The sequence below is a fragment of the Emydura macquarii genome, unplaced genomic scaffold (genome assembly GCF_026122565.2).
Source record: "Emydura macquarii macquarii isolate MOO-44397 ecotype Brisbane River unplaced genomic scaffold, CSIRO-AGI_Emac_v2 contig_1477, whole genome shotgun sequence".
NCBI classification, from domain to species: Eukaryota; Metazoa; Chordata; order Testudines; family Chelidae; genus Emydura; species Emydura macquarii.
In genome coordinates this window covers 17,721,781-17,744,012 of record NW_027131614.1, presented here as the reverse complement: position 1 = coordinate 17,744,012, position 22,232 = coordinate 17,721,781, and the positions used below count along the sequence as shown (strand labels likewise).

At 44.5% G+C, this 22,232-nt stretch overlaps 2 protein-coding genes across 6 annotated transcripts in view; one reads left to right on the top strand and one right to left on the bottom strand.

Annotated features, from left to right (window-relative positions):
• SDCBP (syndecan binding protein) overlaps positions 1-4,527 on the top strand; it is a 33,569-nt gene extending 29,042 nt beyond the window's left edge. For all 5 annotated transcript variants that reach the window (XM_067553731.1, XM_067553733.1, XM_067553734.1 and 2 more), the window contains exons 7-9: positions 1,106-1,277; positions 1,988-2,079; positions 3,764-4,527. In XM_067553731.1, coding sequence (XP_067409832.1) covers positions 1,106-1,277; positions 1,988-2,079; positions 3,764-3,818 — 319 coding nt within the window. In that variant the 3' untranslated portion in view covers positions 3,819-4,527. The remainder of the gene's footprint in view (positions 1-1,105; positions 1,278-1,987; positions 2,080-3,763) is intronic.
• A 10,561-nt stretch (positions 4,528-15,088) lies between these two features.
• NSMAF (neutral sphingomyelinase activation associated factor) overlaps positions 15,089-22,232 on the bottom strand; it is a 54,160-nt gene continuing 47,016 nt past the window's right edge. The window contains exons 25-31 of the mRNA XM_067553729.1: positions 22,161-22,228; positions 21,787-21,910; positions 20,722-20,805; positions 19,495-19,645; positions 18,965-19,067; positions 18,031-18,140; positions 15,089-15,558 (exon numbers count right to left, since the gene is read on the bottom strand). Coding sequence (XP_067409830.1) covers positions 15,464-15,558; positions 18,031-18,140; positions 18,965-19,067; positions 19,495-19,645; positions 20,722-20,805; positions 21,787-21,910; positions 22,161-22,228 — 735 coding nt within the window. The 3' untranslated portion in view covers positions 15,089-15,463. The remainder of the gene's footprint in view (positions 15,559-18,030; positions 18,141-18,964; positions 19,068-19,494; positions 19,646-20,721; positions 20,806-21,786; positions 21,911-22,160; positions 22,229-22,232) is intronic.

Below are 22,232 nucleotides of genomic sequence, written 5' to 3'. Positions count from 1 at the left end.
ATGTCTAGGACTCTCTTGAATAGAAAAAGTATACACGTATATTAAGATAATTCCATTTACTATCTGTCAAGTCCTGAGTTCAAGGTTCTGAGGTATTGATGGCAGGGCCACTGAAACACAATTATTTCCAAGATTTTTGCCTTAAAATATGTCTTTAAAAATAAACTCATACAGTATTTTGGAATTGATCTGGAATCTTAACTTTCATATTGAAAGCTTAGTAGTTACCCTTAAACCAAGGTCCTTGGCAACACAAACTTTTGTGCCATTTTAACTGTGTGTTTTTACACTATTAAACTGAAATAAGTGTTTGCCTACAAATTTGCACTGGTCTTAAACTTGTTTAAAAACAGACCAGTGCAAGTTCATATGTGGACAAGTATTGGGACTCCAGAAAGGAGACTAGTGATCTAATCAATGTTGTTGCTGTATGTGCTGATGCTATTTTAGTTATCTTGTAACATTTGCAGACAAATCCATTCTACAAAACATGTAATTTAAAATATAAATGTTTGTATGTTAGAGGGTAGAAAAGAGGGTGTATTTCTTGAAGGATGGGAATATAGATAAAAAGTCATTGAACAATGATTACAGCCCAAGTGGAAAAATAAGCTTAAAATATTAAGTGAAGTAGCTGGTTATATCAAGCTGTTTCAATATGTAGTCAAATGTATGGGTGGAGAGTACATTACTCACCTAAAATAGCAGTCTCTTTCAACATTGAAGTGTGCTCTCTTTTTTTTTTTTTTTTTTTTTTTTTTTTTTTGCATTTTGTGTTAGAATCATAACTTGAAACTGAAATGACAATAACTCATAAAATTGAGTAACCAAATCTGATTTCTATGAATATACTGTATTTTAATCTCTGCATAATTTTTTTATAAATATTTTAGCTAGAAAGGTGGATAGTATCGATATTAAGAAAACAGACATTTCAGACAAAAGGAATACTTGTAGGTCAGAGAGATTGTAAATGTTGTCATATTGTGGGATACTACTAAAAACCTGCAGAGCTGTTAGTGTAACTCATCTCTTGTGTTCAGTATATGTTGAATACTTATAGTACATAAGTATATGTTGTTATTCAGTAACATATTTCTTATAGGCCTTTCGAACGAACTCTTACTATGCATAAGGACAGCATGGGTCATGTTGGCTTCATATTCAAAAATGGAAAAGTAACCTCAATAGTAAAAGACAGTTCTGCTGCTCGAAATGGACTTCTTACAGAGCACAATATGTGTGAAATTAATGGCCAGAACGTAATTGGACTGAAGGTAAAGTAAATGTGCTTTACAAAAATAAATTCAGTGCAACAACTGTGCTATCTTAGTACTTTTCTGAGAGGCGAGTAGTGCTTTTAGAAAATCACAAGTATGGTGTCATTCTGAACACTTAGTGATGTGACTTTCTACCAGTAGATGTAATCAAGAATGCGCGACAAAATTCTGACATCTTCTCGTCATCAAAGGGTCATTCTGTCTGATTATTCCAGTTTTCTGTGTTTTCTTAGCAGGTAGAAATGGCTATTAATAGGATAAAACTAGTTAAGAGCCTAACTCTTTTTCTTAAAATTATCTCCATTTAATAGTATAGGTTCTTTAAGAATTGTGTGGTTTGTTTGCTTGGTTTTTTTTTTTGTTTTTTTTTAAATGTCTTCCTCTGCTCCATCCGGAGACATAAGGAACAGCATGCTAGATGTTCACTTGCCGTATCAACATTGGCAGTGATTGCCCTGAGAACCAGTCCAGGGTTTCTCTCTCGTGCCTCTGTTTTTAGGAGGTGCAAGCTGACCAGAGATCTTTTAATGATGGTCAAAGCTATTGTTTCATACTAGTCTACATTGAATATCTTACCTTAGTGCTTTCTTGCAGATATTTGGGAAAGTATCTTTATGTTCTTTGTGCCCTGTTTGTAGCTGCTACGCAGGAGTGGAAGGATCTTGGATGCAGATAATGAGGTTTGTTCACTTGTATTTCATTAACAGGACTCTCAGATTGCAGACATACTGGCAACAGCTGGGAAGGTTGTGACACTTACTATTATGCCTTCATATATCTTTGAACACATAATTAAGAGGTAAGCAAGAAAGCCTTAAATCATTTTTTAAAAATAGCTAATTAGTTGCACCAATCTGCTTATTTAAGTGTTGTGGAAATAATCTTCCAATGGACAATTACTCCTTTGATTCCAGGGTAAATGGTAATTCACAAACACAATTCCATCTTATCTGAATTTGGGGGGGGGGGGGTGAGGAACCATAATATCCTTTTAAGACAAAGGGTTAAACTTCTGTTCTGTAAACAAAACAGAGGGTAAAATATTACAGTAGAAGTTAGTGGCAAGGAATTAGGGCACTGAAATAACTTTTTGGGGATAGTGTGTACCATACAAAATTCCCACAGTTTAGATTAGATCTAAGATTATTGTAGAAAAATATTTGTATTTCCTTTCAGTCCTTCTGTGACTCGAGCAGTTCACATGTATAATGTTAGGGTAGCTAATTGCGAAAATGGATTGCCTTTACTTCAAATGATTGTAAACCAGAAATGAAGTATTTTGGCACTGGGAAATCATTGACTTTAATCCTGTCATTCCAGTCAGGTTGAAAGATGTTTCATACATCTTAGATACAAAAAAAATCAGTAAAATGTAACTTACTTTCAAAAATGTTAAAGCAGAAAGTTGTAACGGTCCTCTTTGAAATAACGTTTGGCTAAATTTCAGCGTTGTAATGGATTTTTTGAATACAGCAGTGTATTTAGTAACACAAATATTTTTCAGCAGCTTGCTGTCAGTCTGGGAGATGTATTTAGTGGAGTCCTGCAGGTATCAGTGCTAGATCCAATACTGTTCAATATTTTCATTAGTTTAATAATGGAGTGGAGAGTTTGCTTATGACACCAAAATAAGGAGGGATTGCAAGCACCCTGGAGACAGGGTTAGAATTCAATATGACCTCAACACATAGGAGAATTGGTCTGAAATCAACAAGATGAAATTCAATAAACATAAGTCCAAAGTACTACACTTAAGAAGGAAAAATCAAATACACAACTACAAAATAGGGAATAACTTAGCTAGGCAGTAGTCTGCAGAAGAAGATTTGGCAATTATAAAGGATCACAAATGAATGAGCCAATTGTATTTGTGAATTAACTGGAGTGTCCTGTAGTAATGGCTTGTCTACATAGTGAAGCAATATGCACTAGAGAGGGGTGAATTGTAGAGCACACCAGTGTGTTGCACATTAACTTGCCTATGTAGAGCATGGTGGTACACTAAAACTAGTCCATCTTCTGTTAAGCTGGACTAGATTCCGATATACTCCTATGTAAAGCTGTGACATTCTTGCCATCTTCATTTGTGTTTTGAGCCACTGCCACTACCTGTGCACCTGTTCTGGTTGCAGTATGGCAAAAACATATTGCTTTCCATGTTGAAGGTGTAAAAAATGTAATCCTTAGCTGTTACACTTATCAGTTTCTCTGTAGTAGACATTAAGCAGAATACACCTCCAGTTGTGCATCCATATACAAGGTATGTTAAAATATTCTGTTTTCTTTGGCAACATACAAGGTAGAGTAAAATGCCAACAGCACAATCACTTGCTAGCTTTCTATCTCCTTTGCTGCACAGTTCTGCTGTTAACCTAGTAAGACAAATTTAATTTAAAGTCTCTGTCAAGTATTCTGTGATTTTTCTTTGCATTACTTTGTTTAATTTTTTCAATTAACTAAAAGACCTTTTTTTCCCCCCCCAGAATGGCTTCTGGCATCGTGAAAAGTCTGATGGACCATACAATCCCTGAAGTCTAAATTTAAAGCCACTGTATTGTGTATGCACATGTAATGAGAACTCAGCTAATCTTGGGCAATTATACTCAGCGACTTCTGGATTCTGCACGAGCCTTTCTTGAGGCCAAAAGGAGATATGCTGCATTGAGCATTTACATTATATATTATGGCTGGGAATTCAGTTCAGCATGTTACCATGTTTATTCATACAGCTGTAAGACTTACTCTTAGCCTTATGCTGATCTGACAAATGTGAAATTTTCAAGAAAGTTCTGCTGATCTTTTTCTGTAGGGTCGTGCTATTTAGTTTACTATTGTTTCTCTGATAAGCCATTGTAACTAAAGGAAACTAATACATATTTCTTCTGCAAGTGATATCAGTTACCTATGATCTAGAACATATTGCTGGCTCTTTGTTCTCTTTTGGACAACTAAATATTTTTATTGCCTTCTATTTGTAACCATATATTTAGAAATGACTATTTTAGTGCTAGTATACTTTTTGTTCTAGTAATCTTGTTGGCAAAAAAAAAGTCAATTGAAAACCGAGTTTAGCTAATATGGCATCATGCCACAAAGAAGTGCTTTAAATGGTAAAGAATAGAGAGAAATTTGATTTATACTCAACTTTTTACTATTCATTTTACAAATTGTAACTCTATAATGTGCTTACATTCTGTAGCCTTAACCATGTTTAAAAATAAAGTTCAGGAATAACCAAATAAAATGACTGCAAAATGCTGTGGATTTTTTTAAAGATGTAGGATAAACATTTTAAAATGCATAGTAACATTGTCACCTGTTCAACCAAGCTGAGCTTAAATTTGCTTACTTTGTCAGCATGCTATTTATCTAAAAGCTTTAATAGATTGGCATCTGAAAAATGGAAGTATTCCTTCTTTAAGGATGAGATGGTTCTTTCTAGTGGTAGTTCAATAGGAGTCTAAATCTCCTTTCCCTATGTTAAATATAACTAATATACAACTATTGAATTGTAACCCCAAAGTCTTAGTGTAGAAATTGTTTCCTTTTCCTGTTAATGGTTTTGGCTAGCAGGAATCTTGGTTTGAAACAGCCCCATGGAGCTTTTTAGACTGAAAGGGACACTGTTAACTAAACATACATGTTACCTACTGTTGCTGCAAATAACAGTTAATTGGTATAAGTGAACACATACTGAACAAACTTACTATAAAGAACTTCCTGTCTGTCAATGTGGTGTAAATTTCATTCTTCCCCTTTATGTAGTGTTAGTCTGCCTGTTCCAATGAGGGTCTGACATAGCAATGGGGCAAAGCATTATTATTTTTTTTAAAAGCATTCAGCAGAAAGTGTAATTACTGAAATTATTCTAATTTTGAAATGACTAGATTTCACATTGCTGTCCCTTTTTAACAGAGAATTACAAATGTTACATCTTATCATAGTAAGAATATGGTAGTAATTGAACATGTGCCTGAGACCAGAGTACTTCCTTCTAATACAAGTATCTCAACATCCTTAGACTGATGTTGAAATGCAAGTTTAATGAATGGTGAAATAATGTTTTCCATACTTTCATTAGTAAACTGATCCCTGATGCAAGAGAACTAGATGATGCCATTGGTGGAGGATGGGCACAAATTTATCCTGTTTTGTTCTCCTATGTTAAGGCACCAACAATTTGAGCAGAAGGTTGACCCTTGCTTCCTGAGTCTTCTAAGCTAAGATTTTGAGAGGGTGAGCTGCTCCTAAGCTAATTCCAGTGCAAAAGGAAGTCTTTGCCCAGGTGGTGTAAGGGCATTCATGTGATTGTTCTAGTACATACAGCTCACTATGCACTCCCTGTCAGAGGAAAAAAAAATCCGGAACCTAATGGTTTTGCCAAAAACACTTGCTTTCTGAAAAATGGTGAGAAAAATCTTTCAAACAAGATTCTGGTAAAATCAGAAAGCACCTCAAACAATTGTTTGAGACTAGGGGATGTCCGTGTGGGTGTAAGGGAACTTAAGTGATGTGAGGTTTAAGTGTCTCAGACTTTACCCATCATAACTAATCATGTTAGTGCAGGTTGTTTGCAAGCTGCAAGTTACTGCTCTTGCATTGAACGTGCCCCACACCTGTCCAAAAATATCCATGGGTCAAAAAAGGGTTGGGACTGTTGAAGGAGAATGTAATATACTCCCCCTTTTTATAGGTGCAATTCTCATTAAAATTCAACAGCTGTTCAGGCTCCATTAAGTTGTTGTTGCTAATGGAGGGGAAAAACAAACAAACTATCCCTTTCCTGAAGAAAAACAGATGTGGGAGCACAGAGCTATGCAGGGGGTAGGGTGCCAGCTTCCCTCTTGTGGCATTGATTTCCTGTGTGACTTGTCTAGTCTTTAAGGCCCAGAGCTTCAAAGGTATTTAGGTGCCTAACTCCTATAGACTATAGCAGGCAGCAAACTGCAAGCAGGGCCTGCCAAGCTAGTTAAGTAGGAAATGCTGAGGAAAGGTGGGTGACCTAAGCCCTGTCCCTCAAAGATAGTCCCTCTATCTCAGACCTATTTCCACCGTTAACTTTCTCCTGGAATTTTTCTCTTGAAAAGCCAGAGACTCTTCCCCTCCACCATGCTGCTGATAGGTAGGATATTCTCCTGGAAGGGAGACCCCTGCCTCATTTGATGCAGGGTCTTCATCCAAGGTCTCCCTCCCTGTTGTGTGCCCTAAGTAGCAGGCTGTGGAGCATCCCATATGGCTAATCGTCAATCACTCCCTCTTGAAGCTGTTCCATGTTAAATGATTAAATAGTTGTTGGGCCACAGAGCAAGTGTGTGTGTGACAGTCTAACCTGGTGGACACAGTGTCCCTTTGATATGGGAGACAGGTTCAAGTTCCTGCTCCAAGAAGAATTTATGCAGCATCAGGGCAGAGCTTGAGACATCCATCTAACCCTGGGGTTAGGGTGCACTTCTAGATGCTGGAGGCCTGGATTCAAGTAGCTGGACTAAACCAGAAGGGAGATTGCAAACCTAAATCCTCCATATCCCAGGTGATTTTCCTAAGCACTAGGCTATTGGGTAGTCTGGGCCAGACAGCCTCCCCGGTCCCAGGTGCCCCCACTTAGGCATATTCTAGGAATGCCTCATGGTGCTCAGCTACCATTTCAGAGATAAGTGGCTGAATACCTACCTGGAGATTCTCACAGGGGTTGAGGTGTGAATGAGGGCAGCATCAGAATATAGGTTTCTTCAGCCCTACCCCCCAGCTGAGTGGTGGTGGGATGGGGAAGTTGTGAATGGGTAGTTAAATCTACATGGTAGAGTTAAGTGCTTAAGTTCTGTCTTTGAGTGATTGCTCATATCCATTCCCATTTAGGTGTGTATGCGCTCCGTGCACAGTTTCCCGGAACGTTTTTGCCCTTAGCAGTCCCGGTAGGGTCAGCTCAGGCACCCCCTGGAGTCCCGCGCCCATGCCGCGGTACATAGGGCACTGCCGACCCCACCGCCCCCCAGTTCCTTCTTTCCGCCCGTTGACGGTTGTTGGAACTTTGCTTCTTGCTTGCGAGTCGCAAACCCTTAGTTCTTTTGTTATTCAAATCATTATACCAGTTAGTAGATAGTTTGGAAAACCCTCAGGGGTTCTTTCTCTGCGTTGGGCCATGCCTGGCTCAACAGGTTTCAAACCGTGCACTGAATGTGCTAAGCCGGTCCCTGTGAGTGACCCTCACTCACGCTGCCTCCGATGCCTCGGGGAGCAGCACCGCAGGGACAGATGTAAAATCTGCAGGGCCTTCAAGCCGCGGACCCAGAAGGAGAGAGAGGCGCGGCTGAAGGCGATATTGATGGAGTCCGCTCTACGTCCGGACCCCGAGCCAGCACGGTCATCTGCGGCACCGAGCGTCTCCTCGGTGCGGAGCGCTCCACCGGCACCAACATCATCCAAGGGGCCGGCACCGAAGCGCCGCAAAGAGACAGTGCGCCGAGACTCCTCCGCACCACCGACCCGGCACCGGAGGAGTTTGGAGATGCCCCAGCCACGTGCTGTAGAGGTTTCTCCGGCACCGGCATCTCCACGCAAGGAGCCCTTCCCAACTCCCTGGAGTGGGGCAGAGCCCTTGCAGGGACCGTCGACGCCGGAGATGTTCGCCGCGGCACGCGCCCTCGTGGGCCTGCCCACGCCTCCGCCCCTCCCTCGGCCGAGGTTGGGGCTTGCGTCTCGGGGTAAGCCCGTAATGGGTGGTCCCGGTGGGTGGAGACAGGAGTCGAAGTCTCCCCCCAGACGGTCACGGAGGGTTGAGAGTGCGGGCTCCCCTCCCAGCTCCGGCACCGAGTCCAGCTCCTTGTCGCCACGGGACCGTGGACGGTTGAGGAGCTCTCGAGGGACGACGACACCATCATCCCTCGACAGCCCGGCTCGGCACCGCAGCACCCAGCACCGCTCCAGATCCCCGACACCCAGTCCAGTGCGGATCCTGGCGCCTCCTACGACAGCACAGCCTGAATCAACGGCACCGCCGCCGCGGCAGACCGCGAATCATCGCCATCTGCAGCAAAGCCAGCTGCACCGTCGCCGACTACGGCACTGCTACCCACGGCACCGGCATCTTCGGCACTGCTACCAGCGGCACCGGCGTCTTTGGCACCGCTACCAGCGGCACCGGCGCCATCGGCACCGCTACTCGCGGCACCGGCGCCATCGGCACCGACTCGCTGGGCACCGACACACAGTCCATCCCGCGCTCGGTCCCGCTCTACAGGTCGGCACCGATCCAGATTCCGGTCCCGATCTTCTCGCCGGCACCGACGGCACCGCTCCTGGTCACCTAAGGGGGGCAAACGCCGTCGGAAATCCTCAAGAGGAAGGAGATGCTCGGGCTCGAGCAACTCCTCCTCCCGCCGGCACCACTCACGACGGCACCGACATTCGCTGTCGTCCTCTAGTTCCCGGAGCCGCTCCCCCAAGACCAGGAGCAAACGCCACTCAAGCGGCTCTGGGTCTAGATTGCGGCACCGCGTGACCCACTCGGCACCGAGGCCGGCTCCACAATGGCCCCAGGGACCTTGGCAGTGGCCTTATTGGGGCCCTTGGGGTACACAGGTGGGACAGGCGACGGTTTCCCTCAAATCATCTGGGGCACCACCGCCTCCGCCTCCAACGTCCCACAGGGAAAGAGATCACCCCTTGGACGAGGGATCCGATCCGGAGGAAGGCCCCTCCACAGGGCCCCTTCCCCAGTCCTCCTCCTCATCCCCCGATGACGTCACCTTCCGGGGTCGCAAAGGTCCATGGCAGGACTTTCGAGCCCACCAGGACATGTTAAAGAGAGTCGCTGGTAACCTGGGACTAGATCTCAAGGAGCTCTCCGAGGAGGAGGACCCCCTATTTGGAGCCTCGGGGATGGTAGGGCCATCTAGGGTAGCCCTCCCGATTCACGAGAGGGTGCTCAAGGTGGCCAAGTCCCTTTGGCAGACTCCAGCCTCGGTCCCTCCAACTGCCAAGGGGGCCGAGAAAAAGTACTCCGTCCCTGTGGAGGGGGTGGAGTACTTATACACCCATCCGGCACCGTGCTCTCTGGTTGTTGATGCTGTCAACCAGAGAGAGAGGCAAGGGGGTCAAGCCAACACCCCAAAAAATAAGGATGCCAAGAAGTTGGACCTCTTTGGCCACAAGGCCTATACAACAGTGTCTCTGCAGCTGAGGATCGCCAACCACCAGGCACTCCTAGGGAGGTACAACCTCAACCTATGGTCCTCGCTGCAGAGGCTTGCTGAGGTCCTTCCACAGGTCCTGCCCCAGGACAAGACTGCGGACTTCATGGCGGTAATAGAGGAAGGGGCTGCAGTGGCGGGAGCAGCCCTGAACTCCTCCAGCGACGCGGCGGACGCCGCTAGTCGGGCCATAGCATCGGCCATCGCCATGAGGAGGGCCTCGTGGCTTCAGTCGTCGGGTCTGTCCCAGGAAGCCCAGCGCACCATCCAGGATCTCCCCTTCGATGGAGCTGGACTTTTTGCGGACAGCACTGATGACAAGCTACACCCCCTCAAAGATTCGAGGGCCATGCTACGCTCCCTGGGGATTTATACCCCTCAGGCTGCAAGGCGTCAAAATCACCCTCAGGGCCAGCGGCAGCCTCAACAACCACCGAGGCAGCCCCCTAGACCTGCCCAGTCCAGAAGGGGTTGGGAGAGGTTTAGAGGCCCTAACCGCCGTAATCATTCGGGGTCTTCGGCGGGGACCCGTGGCTCGCATAAGGGCCAGAATAATAAAAAGCCTTTTTGATGGTGCGCAAGGGGGTGGTACTCTTACTTACCCCCTGCCTCGCGACCGACCCTTTGCCCACAGGTTACGGCCGTACTACGCTCACTGGCAAAGTGTCACGTCGGACCAATGGGTCCTTGGTATAGTCCGCAGAGGCTATGCACTACAACTTACGGCCTTCCCCCGGACTCCCCTCCGGTCCAATCTCCCGTCAGGGATCCACTGCACGAGCAACTCCTCACTCAGGAAGTCTGCTCCCTCCTCCAGCTGGGGGCGGTGGAGGAGGTCCCACCAAGGGAAAGGGGACAAGGGTTTTACTCCCGATACTTCTTGATCCCCAAGGCCAAAGGGGGCCTGAGGCCCATTCTGGACCTCCGCTGTCTGAACAAGTTTATCAGACGCCAAAAATTCCGGATGGTCTCCCTGGCCTCTATCATTCCTACCCTAGATCCAGGGGATTGGTATGCGGCCCTCGATCTCAAGGACGCATATTTTCACATTTCTATCCTCCCAGGACACAGAAGGTTCTTAAGATTCATGGTAGCGGGTTTCCACTACCAATTTACAGCCCTGCCATTTGGTCTTTCGTCTGCCCCCTGAGTTTTTACGAAGTGTATGGCGGTAGTGGCAGCGCACCTGCGCCGCAGAGGGGTTCAAATATTCCCCTACCTGGACGACTGGCTGATCCGGGGCAAGTCCAGGGCCCCTGTCAGGAACAGCCTGGAACTCACGTGCACAGCTTGCACCAAGCTGGGTCTGCTCATCAACGAGCAGAAGTCCATTCTTACACCGGTGCAACGCATAGAGTTCATTGGGCCCATGCTAGATGCCACTCAGGCCAGAGCCTTCCTTCCAAGACCCCGCTTCGAGGCGATGGCGGCCTTGATAGACGACCTTCACAGGTCCCCCACGACGACAGCCGGGCGGTGCCTGCAGCTGTTGGGACACATGGCAGCTTGTACGTAGGTGGTGCGGTTAGCTCGCCTCAGACTCAGACCCCTTCAAAGGTGGCTAGCCTCTGTGTAATCAGACATCCTCTCAACAGGATAGTCACCTTACCCACCCTGCTACTGACTTCCCTACTCTGGTGGAAGGACCCGAGGGAAGTGTTGAAGGGAGTTCCCTTCAGGGAGATGGTCCCGTCGGTAACTCTAATCACCGATGCCTCCGATGTGGGGTGGGGAGCGCATATCACGGGCAACCTCAGTACCCAAGGGCACTGGTCACCAAATGAGATATCCCTGCACATCAACGTCAGGGAACTCAGGGCAGTCCGCCTTGCTTGCAAGGTGTTCCTACGGGTCAGGATAGTACAGGTCCTAACGGACAACACGGCAGCCATGTTCTATATGAACAGGCACGGGGGAGCACACTCCTCGGCCCTGTGCCAGGAAGCCGAGTTGCTCTGGGAATTGGTGGTAAGACACGACTTCCACATAGCTGCCTCTCACCTCCCAGGGGTCAGGAACGAGGAGGTGGACCGCCTCAGCAGGTCGTTTCTTCCCCGACACGATTGGTCGTTACACCAGGAGGTGGTGGATTCTATCTTCCACAGGTGGGGAGTTCCCCATCTGGACCGCTTCGCATCGGCCTGGAACAGGAAATGCCCAAGGTTCTGCTCGCTCCGAGGGCGCGAACCAGGCTCCATTTCCGATGCGTTCCTGATAGAATAGACGGGGACCCTCATGTATGCCTTTCCCCCCGTCCCCTTGCTATCCAGAGTCCTCTTGAAAATCAAGAGAGACATCATACTGATCGCCCCAGCCTGGCCGAGACAGCACTGGTTCAGCATATTGCTGGACCTGTCCATAGCCACGCCCTTACCGCTCCCGAGGCGGCACGACCTACTATCCCAGGACCAGGGTCGCCTGCTCCACCCGGACCTGGACTCCCTCCACCTGACAGGGTGGAGACTCTGTGGCTGACAGAGGGAGAGAGATCCTGCTCCATACAAGTGCAGCAGGTTTTACTTAACAGCAGGAAACCTTCCACACAGTTGGTATACAGGGCCAAGTGGAAGCGTTTTACAGTTTGGGCTCAGTCCCGGGGCATCTTACCGAGCTCCTCGCCAATTCAGGCGATTTTGGAGTACCTCCTTCACCTGAAATTACAGGGCTTAGCCCTGGCCTCTCTCAGGGTACACCTGGTGGCCATCTTGGCCTTCCACCAGCCAATGGAGGGCAGATCCCAGTTCTCACACCCCATGTCATCTAGGTTCCTCAAAGGTGTGGAGAGGCTATATCCCCAGGTCCGTGACCCGGTGCCCCCCTGGGATTTGAACCTGGTCCTCGCCATGTTGACAGGACCCCCCCTTCGAGCCCTTGGCTACATGCCCGCTGCTCGTCCTCTCATGGAAGGTGTCCTTCCTGGTGGCTGTTACATCAGCCAGAAGGGTTTCTGAGATAAGAGCCTTAACCTCCCTATATGGTTTTTTACAAAGATAAGGTCCGACTGAGACCCCACCCGGCCTTCCTGCCGAAGCTGGTGTCCCAGTTTCATTATAACCAGGATAGCTTCCTCCCTGTGTTTTTTCCTAAACCACACGCTTCGGAGGAGGAGCGGAGATGGCACTCCCTGGATGTCAGATGAGCCTTGGCCTTTTACCTTGAGAGGACCAAGCCCTTCCGGAAGTCAACGCAGCTGTTCGTGGCAGTGGCGGACCGGATGAAAGGCTCACCTGTCTCCACCCAGTGCATCTCCACCTGGATCACATCCTGCATCAGGACCTGTTATGAGCAGGCAAAGGTACCGCTTCCAGGGGCTGTAACGGCACACTCGACCAGGGCCCAGGCCTCATCTGCGGCCTTCCTGGGAAGAGTACCCCTGCAGGACATCTGCAGAGCAGCGACCTGGGCGACGGTGCATACCTTCACGTCCCACTACGCCATCGTCCAACAGGCGAGAGAGGACGCGGGGTTTGGCAGAGCCGTCCTTGCCAGGGCGGCGCAACGCTAACGCCTACCCACCTCCAGGTATGGCTATGTAGTCACCTAAATGGGAATGGATATGAGCAATCACTCGAAGATAGCAAACAGGGTTACTTACCAGTAACTGTTGTTCTTCGAGATGTGTTGTTCATATCCATTCCGCACCCACCCTCCATCCCCACTGTTGGAGTCGGCAGAAAGAAGGGACTGGGGGCCGGTGGGGTCGGCAGTGCCCTATGTACCGCGGCATGGGCGCGGGACTCCAGGGGGCGCCTGAGCCGACCCTACCGGGACTGCTAAGGGCAAAAAAGTTCCGGGACACTGTGCACGGAGCGCGCACACACCTAAATGAGAATGGATATGAGCAACACATCTCGAAGAACAACAGTTACTGGTAAGTAACCCTGTTTTCCCTTTGTGACTAGTCCCAAGGCTCTGCCTCAGCAATTGTGCTTCATTCAACAGGGACATGATAGCATTTATGCCCCTATTGTTCTTCAACCCACCTCAGCTGTACATACTTGTGAGATGTGCACTTCTTGTCAAGTGATAGCACTGTCTTGGACAACACTGGGGGTGGGGAGAGTGTGGGTGCAGGGACAAAGGATGGCAGAGCTGGGCTACATTCCTAGGGGGTTGGGAGTATTATCTCTTCTTTCTCAGCCAGCATGTCTGTTAGGATCTCTTCCCCTAGTTCTTCCCTTGTTGCTAGTTTGTTAAGGGACTTCATGATCATTCCTGCTGTTAAGATAAAGGTATATGCTATGCAAGTTTTGTGGGAAATACCAAACAGGATGGGTATAATTATATGCCTCCCGTAGCCATTAATATTCATTTTATAACCAAATAGGGATTTTATGGGGTGTTGTAGAAAGATGTGTATTTACATACTAAAGTTGTGAACTTGGGGCTCACTTTGTTGATCACGAAGTAAAGGGGAATGAGTGGACTAGAAGTTGTAACCGAATAAACGCTCATCACTTCACCCAGCTCAATCTTTCTCTCTCTTCAACCGCCCCTGCAACAGAGAGGTATAAGCATTGACATCACTGCCACCCTATTACAAGAGCACACACCCTTAGTTCCTTCTCTGCTTCAGAGGAGAGGTAACAAAACTCACTCCCTCAGCACTAGCCCCTCCTCTGGCTTTGTAAAAACTCTAAGTAGTACAGCACAGTTCAGTTAGTTTATCATTAATAGTCCATTTTCTTGCCCCACAAGCACCCAGAGTCCTCTGCTGGGACTGTCATGAGGCCTGATCCCCTTCACATCAGGCTATACTGCAGCAGGAAGGGAGTCGCCTAGGCTGGCTACAGTAGACAGACTCATGGGAGCAGGCCTAGAGCCAGCATGGTAAATATAGCAGCGAGCATGTCATTGCATGAGAATGCTTGAGTCACAGCTACAATGGCCACATTGTTATTTTCAGTGGCTGGCTCAAGGCCTGTTAAGTCCGGGTAGCTGAGGTGAGGGGCTTGCTCCCAGCTGTAATGTAAGCATACCCTTAAAGACTTCAAGGTTATTCTGGACAGTCTGACATCCATATCTGATGCTATCTATTTTTTTTTTTTTTTTTTTTTTTTGGGGGGGGGGGGGGAGAAATACTCCCTTATGTGGAGTAGGGTGATGACCTCACCTTCACATTTGAACACACACACACCCCATCCCAACAGATAGGGTAGCTCTGCCGCTCACCACCAGGAGGCACCAATTCCATTTTGTGAATACACCAAGGCAACTCAAAGAACAAGCATTACTGGTAGGTAACCTCTTTCTCACAAGCCCCAATTCTGCTCCCTTTGAACAGGAGAAACATTTTTCTGCTCCAGGTGGGGCCTACTGCAGCTGTGAAGCAAATTTGTCCTGTAGGTGATTAAAATAGGACAGGTGCCACAGATATAGACCCACTTTCTGTTCATGAGTAAGGATTCCTACTCCTCCCCCTGGTAAAGACAAGAAGTTGGAGGTTCCAATATAGGAAGCAGGTTGGTGTAACAGAGGGGAGAGACTCTTTAGACTGGTAGGGCTAAGTGAAGATCAGAGTGTTTCCTTCTAATAAATTTGTGAAGAGCAGAGAGGCTCATGAAAGGGCTTCGGCTTAAAAGCTTCCAATTAAAAAAACGATGCACGAGATGATATGAATGTGGTCCTTACTGAAATGAGACTTTAATTCAAGTATGCACTACCCTATTTGATGCAGTTCAAGTAGATCACCCAGTAACTGCAAGTTAAAATCTCTTTAATTACAGAAAAATAAGTCATCTCAAATTAAGACAAGCATTTTCAAGTCAGGACAATATATGACAGCCATAATGAAATACAAACACAAAATATTACTGTATGGAAATTATAGTGCAAGAGCTTTTAATGAAGTCATGAGCTGGAAAGTTTTAGCTAAACAAAACTTTCTATTTGGTTGAACTTCTGCAGCCATCATTGCACATGGGGGTAAGTTTCTTTACAAAGTTTGGTTTAAAATACATTGAGTTCATTTAAATATCTTGAGGGAAAAGGCACTTAATATTGCAGTTTCCAGAACATGATTTGTCTGTCTTCTCCTCCTGTGATAATACTGCTGCATTGCTCATTCATCCACATACATGTTACAGCACCTGAGAAAAACAGATAATTGGAATTGTGTTAGATACAAATATAGTAGGAATATCTGGGAAGTGTTTTCAACAAACCAGAAGAGTACTACTTTAAAAACTAGTTTGCAGGAAATATTTGATGGGTAGTTTTTTATAAAATGAATAGCATTTAACAGCACAGCCTTAATTTCTCTTGCTTGAGCATGCTCAGTGAGGATCAGTGCTCTCATTTACAGTATGTATACTTAACCCCAGCACACTGCATATCTGTAGCAGTCTTTTGAACTGGATGAATCACTTTAGCCACAGCCATTGCCACTCTAGTCAACTGGCAGGAGGCGACAAGAATTTTAATTTAGCCCAATTTTCAGAATTGACAGCATTCTTAGCCCCTGCCACTTGACCCATTTCTCACATTTTAAAATAGGAGTAGGCATCCTACACAACCCTACAATATACTTCAGTGGGAGCTTAGGGCAAGAACCCTTGTGTATACTGAGATTCCACCCCTCAGTGCAGAGCTGAATTCCAGAAATAAGCTTTTATTAAAATGCTGTTGCCAGCCCTCATACTAGCAAAATAAACCTTAAAAGCAAACTGAATGCAAGATGGTATTGTCCTCAAGTCTTTAGACAACCTGGAGACTGTGTAAAACTGAATTTGACAGACTTTTTGACAGATTAATTTTTTAAAATGAAGTTTTATTAAATATAAACTTCGATTCCCAAAATTTCACATCTGCTGCAGAAATCTGGGTATCTTGCCATATCGGGAGTATACTAAACCTTGCATACTATTAGAGCATCCGGTTTCCAGCAGTACCACTGAAACATCCAAATCAGTAGAATTCAATATTTCCCGTTAATCTTTTTTTTCTTCCTCCCTCATGTCACCCAACAGGCAGATCTGCATCTGCTTTTATAATGCTGCTGGCCCAGGAATAACAGACTAAGGGTCCTCTGCATCTTCCACTAAAGCCAATGGGAGACTTTCTATTATCTGAAATTTAGCATCTGATCCAATTGTCATATGATTCTAAATTCCAGTTCTCCTCAGCTGGTGACTATGTGAAAAACTTTAAATGTTGTCTGACCAATGTCAGAGTATAGTGCTCCTTAGGAAAAAAGGAATCTTGCACAGAACTGGGATTCAGTTCCACAAAGGCATGTAGGATGTTTCAGTGCTTAATTTTTTTGGTGTCTAGAAAAATCACTGGAAGAATGTGGTCCATAAAGCCTGAATGAAACACCCCAGCTCACTGTACACAGCATGGGAAGAGATAGCACTCTTAGAATGGGATCCACAAAAGCCAGCATGGTAGGTGAGAAGCTGCCTAAGCTAGCCAAGGGGAGATGCCAATAAGAGGGGTGTGTTCTCAGGTCACACCCTTCTCACAGAGTTAGATGCCTAAGTCCAGGTTGCAGGGAGGCACCCTTCTCTGCCCGCCACCAACAGCCTGGAACCTCTCTCCTAGAGTCAGAGGGCTTAGGTACCTAAGCCCCATTTTTCAGGAATGAGCTAGATTCCTGCCTCTCATCACAAAAAACAAGAGGAGGAGGACGACCTCCCTTATAATCTTTAGCCCAGTGGTCAGAGCTCTCACTTGGGATGCAGAAGATCAGAGAATAATTCCACCCTCTGCCTGATAAGGGAAGGGATTTGAACAGGGGGTTCCCCCCTCTCAAAAGAGTGCTGAAGTCACTAGACTATAAAGTCATTCACACTACACTTAGACTCACCTAGCTACATCACTCAAGAGTTTGAAACATTCACACCCCTGAATGCTATAGTTAAGTCAACCTAACCCGCAGCACAGCACTTTTCCATTGACCTAGCTACTGCTGCTCGGAGAGGTGCATTACCAACAGTGAAGGAAAAACCCCTTCCGTTGTTGTAGGACATATCTACACTACAGCGCTACAATAGTACAGCTACTGAACTATCGCTGTGCACTGTAATGTCCATAGTGTAAATGTGGCCTCACTCCCTCTGGCCCAATTCATATTTAATTATTCAAACATTTAATTAAAGTGGAACAGATTCAATAGGAGAGATTAAGACTCTCTCACTGGGGTTCTCCGACTATCTGGCCACTGCACTAAAGGTTAAAAAAAAAAGAAAAGAGTCCTTCTCGCCACACCCTGGCTGTTTTGCATGTACTGCTTTGCACAACCACCAGGTCAGGCGCTGCAGACGACGTGCTGATTTGTGGATGGTGCTGTGGTCTAGACAGGAAATAGGTGTTGGATGACTATAGTGAGGCAGCAGTTTGCATGCGCAGAGGAAGAAACATAGGTGCTGAGGGATCCTTTACAGAAGAAATTTAGGGGCTTGAATGAGTTCAGGCACCACAGGAGTAGGCGGCACCACAGTTGGGGTTTTGTGGATTGCAACGCAGCCTAGTTATAGGATTTAGGCCCCTAAAATTGGGTTATAGGCACCGAAGTCCCTTTGTGGATCTGGCCCTAGAAGATTACACAGTACTCTACAAACCTGTATGTCCTTTGATTCTTTCAATAACTTTTCCTGTAAGAAGGTCCCAAACCAATAATTCACCAGACTGGCTTCCGGATAAGACAGTATGTCCATCCCATTTGAAACATCTGAAAAATAATTCAATAATTATTTATGCCATTTGAGTTAAGAAGTGGCACTGTTTATTTAAGACTCTTGTATCTGTTAGTTTAGTCCTCACCTATGCATAAAAGCTATTCTACCTAGTACTAAGGCCAATGCTGCTCTATGAATTAAGCAATGAGAATTAGGTGCAAGGGAAGGGGAAAGTTTTAAAAATAAAGAAAACTGGCTGTTGATCTTTGAACCACATATCATATTGCTCTATATTCTGAACCAGTATATCAGTCCGAGTCCAGAGAGGTGGGAAAGAGGGGCCTTCAAGTAAAAAAATGATATTTTCTTCAGTGTAAGATAACAAGGCAAACAGTTCTTGGTATATGACACACTAACATGTTTTGAATCCAAGATGTTTTACGCTGCTGAACTACGCACAAAATTGCATCTACTAACTGTAGCAATTTTCAGTATCAGCTCTCACTAATTTCAGTGAAAACGACAGCTGCTTAGCACGTCTGAAAGGCAGACCATTTATTTAAGTGCCTAGTTTTAGCATCCAACTTGGGAAACTTTGGCCACAATAGACAATGCACACAGAATCCCCGCCTTTGCACTTTGATCTGTTGATACATGCATCTCTTGCTAAAAACTCCCATTTCTCCTAGAGGAGGTATACCTTAGAAGAAGTTTTTAATATTTTGTGTCATTTTCACTCTCTTTGGGCATTTGATGCAAACACAGATGTCGACTTCCTGCCCCCACTATATTCAGAGATATAATTCTATCAATCATCCATAAATCAACTGTAGCTAGAAGGGGTTGGGTTTCAGACAGAGCTTTCTCTCAGCATTACCTTTGTGGCTGCTCTGAGGCCATAGAAGAGATGAGCATTCCAGTTTGCACATCTATTACTTTAAAACAGCCATCTTCTCCTGTGCTGAGCAGATGTCTGCTGTCTATAAAAAATTAAATGTATTAAACACACATAATAATTTATACTTAATATTTCCACTGGTCAAAGCAAGGAATTCTGACTAATATTGCACATTAGTTACGTATGTCAGAAAACAGCATGCTTCAATTAAAAGCAGTTACTCCAGTTATGTCTCAGATGAGGTGGTAAGTAAATCTTCAAGCAAAAAAATTGAAGCAATTTATAACTAGCCCTGAAAACAGTGTTCTAACACCAAGCATGGTACTGCAAAGCACTGATAAGATCTGGAGAGTGGAGATTTGTGTGACTAACTGATGATCTAAAGTCTACAATTATGTTAAAAATTCAGATATCAATGTACAATAGAGTTAATCAATGACTGAGATTCCGCTAGCAATTCTCATCTCTCTCAACATCTGCATATTAAAAGAGATTTAAACACAACGTACCAGGACTAAAAGCAGCATCATACACAGTCCCTGAATGACATGCAAGTTGGTGCAACACAGTGGCAGTAGAAACATCCCAAATACTAATGGTGCCTTCTTTGGTTCCGGACACCAGCATTGCATTTGCAGCATTTAGATTGATAGTATTTACCTAGACAATTAAAGTACCACATTACTCCTTAAATTCATCTCTCATGTGAGCATTCTTAATAGACTTTTAAGTGTTCACAAAGCAAGCCCATATTCCATAAGTATCCAATTTTATTATATCTGTTGATTATATATTTTTATATAAAATTCTGACTTTTTAAAAATAAGATAAAATCCTCACCTAGCCATTGCCTAACTGTATGTGAGCAGAAAAGGGAGGGGAGATATGACATAAGTGGAGTCTTAAGCAGATTTATAAGTATTCTTTTTCCTTGCAGAATCAAAAGTTTGAATTGACATTTAAGACCTTATTTAAGGTAAGATGACTGATCAATAACCTGTATTTCTGATCTTAGTTAATGAAATACTTAACCATAGCAAGCAAGTCTAGAAAACCACTAGCCTGAACTTTTGCCCAACCCATCTGTTTTTTATATCCTTGGATGCTGTTGGTAAATTTTACCAGGCACTGTTGCCTTCTTGTGATCTATAAATAAATCCACGGAGAGGTTTAAGAAATTTAACGTAATACAAGTGTTCTAACTACTTTGCAGTAGTTACAGAATTTGTGTACATTTATAGCCTAGTATTTGCCCAGGTTTATTCTAAACACATACAATGTATTTAGATATTTACTGTGGTGTTTTTAATAACGTCACAGCAAAGTATAAAATATGGAAAACAAGTCAGACTTTTATCTTAAAACTCTAAACAGGCAAATTTGGTATTTATACAGAAGGCATAAACATGAAAATACTTCAGACAAGTTTATTTTGATTTACTGAAAGAGCCCAAGAACCCTTTGCACACACCGCAAGCACTGCCAGACCAACAATAAGAAAACCCATTTGTGTATACAACCTTCCCACGCCCCAGAAGTGGATACTTTAACCAATTATTTTAAGAAAAGAAAAAAAATATTTGGAGTTAATGCTTTTACTTTGCCCATATTCTATCCTATTCCCTCCTAGTCTTGGCATTCTTGCAATGAAAGCTTGACTTAGATATTATCATGTAACTCCAGACTATAGTCTTTGATTTATTAGAAGTTATAAATGTGCACATTTCCATACTCACACTAACATCATGTTCTAACTCAGCAAGCATTTCAAAATGATGTCTTTTAGTGCCCTGGACTTCTGCAGGAACACAGTGCCACACCTAGAATACCAACATTGCAGTTTGCACACATTAGGACAACTTTTCCTGTTAGCTTTTTTTATTACCTAGCTCTTTCATTGCAAGGTAAGTTGTTTGTGCTAACTAAAAGCTGTACAGAAGTCAGTTTCAGTAACTTCCTCCTCTTCTCTAAATTCAGAATGATTTTTCCTTTTATTTGTTTTGGCTTAAACATTCAACCAGCCTCTCAGAAGTTCTAATATTTCTTGACAAATCATGAAGAACTTAGTCTATATAACAATTAAAAATAATTAGGAGCAGCAGCATGTTCCACTCAACCAAACAGAAGCATCCTCCACCCACTGAGCAAGAAAACGTGATAAAACATTATTGCCCCTCATTCCACCAAACAGGCAGACTTCACAGAATGCCCTGAAGCACAGTGATGAATTTCAATGTTGGGGGGGAGAGGGGGGCAACCTGAGGATGCCAACAGCCCCGATCTTAAAACAAATGTGTTTGGGAGGAAGGGATGTCTCTGACTATAACTATGGCAGTATTGGACAGGGAGAGGTGATATTTTAGTTAGGCAGATCTTATTTCGTTATTGCTTCACAGGGCAAAGCCAACACCTTAATTTCCATCCCTCACCCAATAGATAGTCAATGCAGATCACAGAGCACTGGTGTCATTGCAAGATATTCTGTGTAAGTGGTGCACTAGCTTTAACTTTTGAGTGGCTTTAAGGCATAGGCTATTACAGTGGTTTTCAGCCAATGGTCTGTGGACCCTGGGGGTTTGCAGACTATTTCTAAGATTTCCAAAGACACCTCCTTTTGAAAAAAATTTTAAGGGTCCACAAATATAAAAAGGTTGAAAAACACTGGGTGATTATAAAGGAGATAAAGCACAATCACAGCAATCTTTGTTAATAACAGGACAACTAGTCTCATGACCTCTGGAGTATTCCACTCCCTTAATTCAAACCATGAGTATAAATAGTAAAGTGGCTGACATACAAACCTTTACAGTGGAGTCCCAAGATGCAGAATACAAGCGATTATCATGCCAACAGACCTTGCTGATGGCATCGTCATGTCCCATTAGGGTGTCTTGCAGTCTTCCAAATGCGATTGAATAAAAATAGCTAACAGGAAAAAAAACATTAGTTATGAAAGTACTTCTTCATAGAGCAAATTTTTAAAGCTTTTAAGTAAGTTAAAATAATTTGGCTTCTATATTTTCTAAATAACAGGTAGATATCTGCTGAAAATGTAGAAAAAGAGTAAATGCTTCTTTGCAGTGACTTACTTCCATGTCCTCAAAAGAAGTTTCTTAAAGCATAGTTACCACAAACTAGTATGATTAAATATAATCCACAGAAAGTAAATACACACATATGATTGTCCCAGGAAGAACTTATGACAGTGGTATCTCCTGGTAAGATTAAACAAGATGACAAAGCCTGT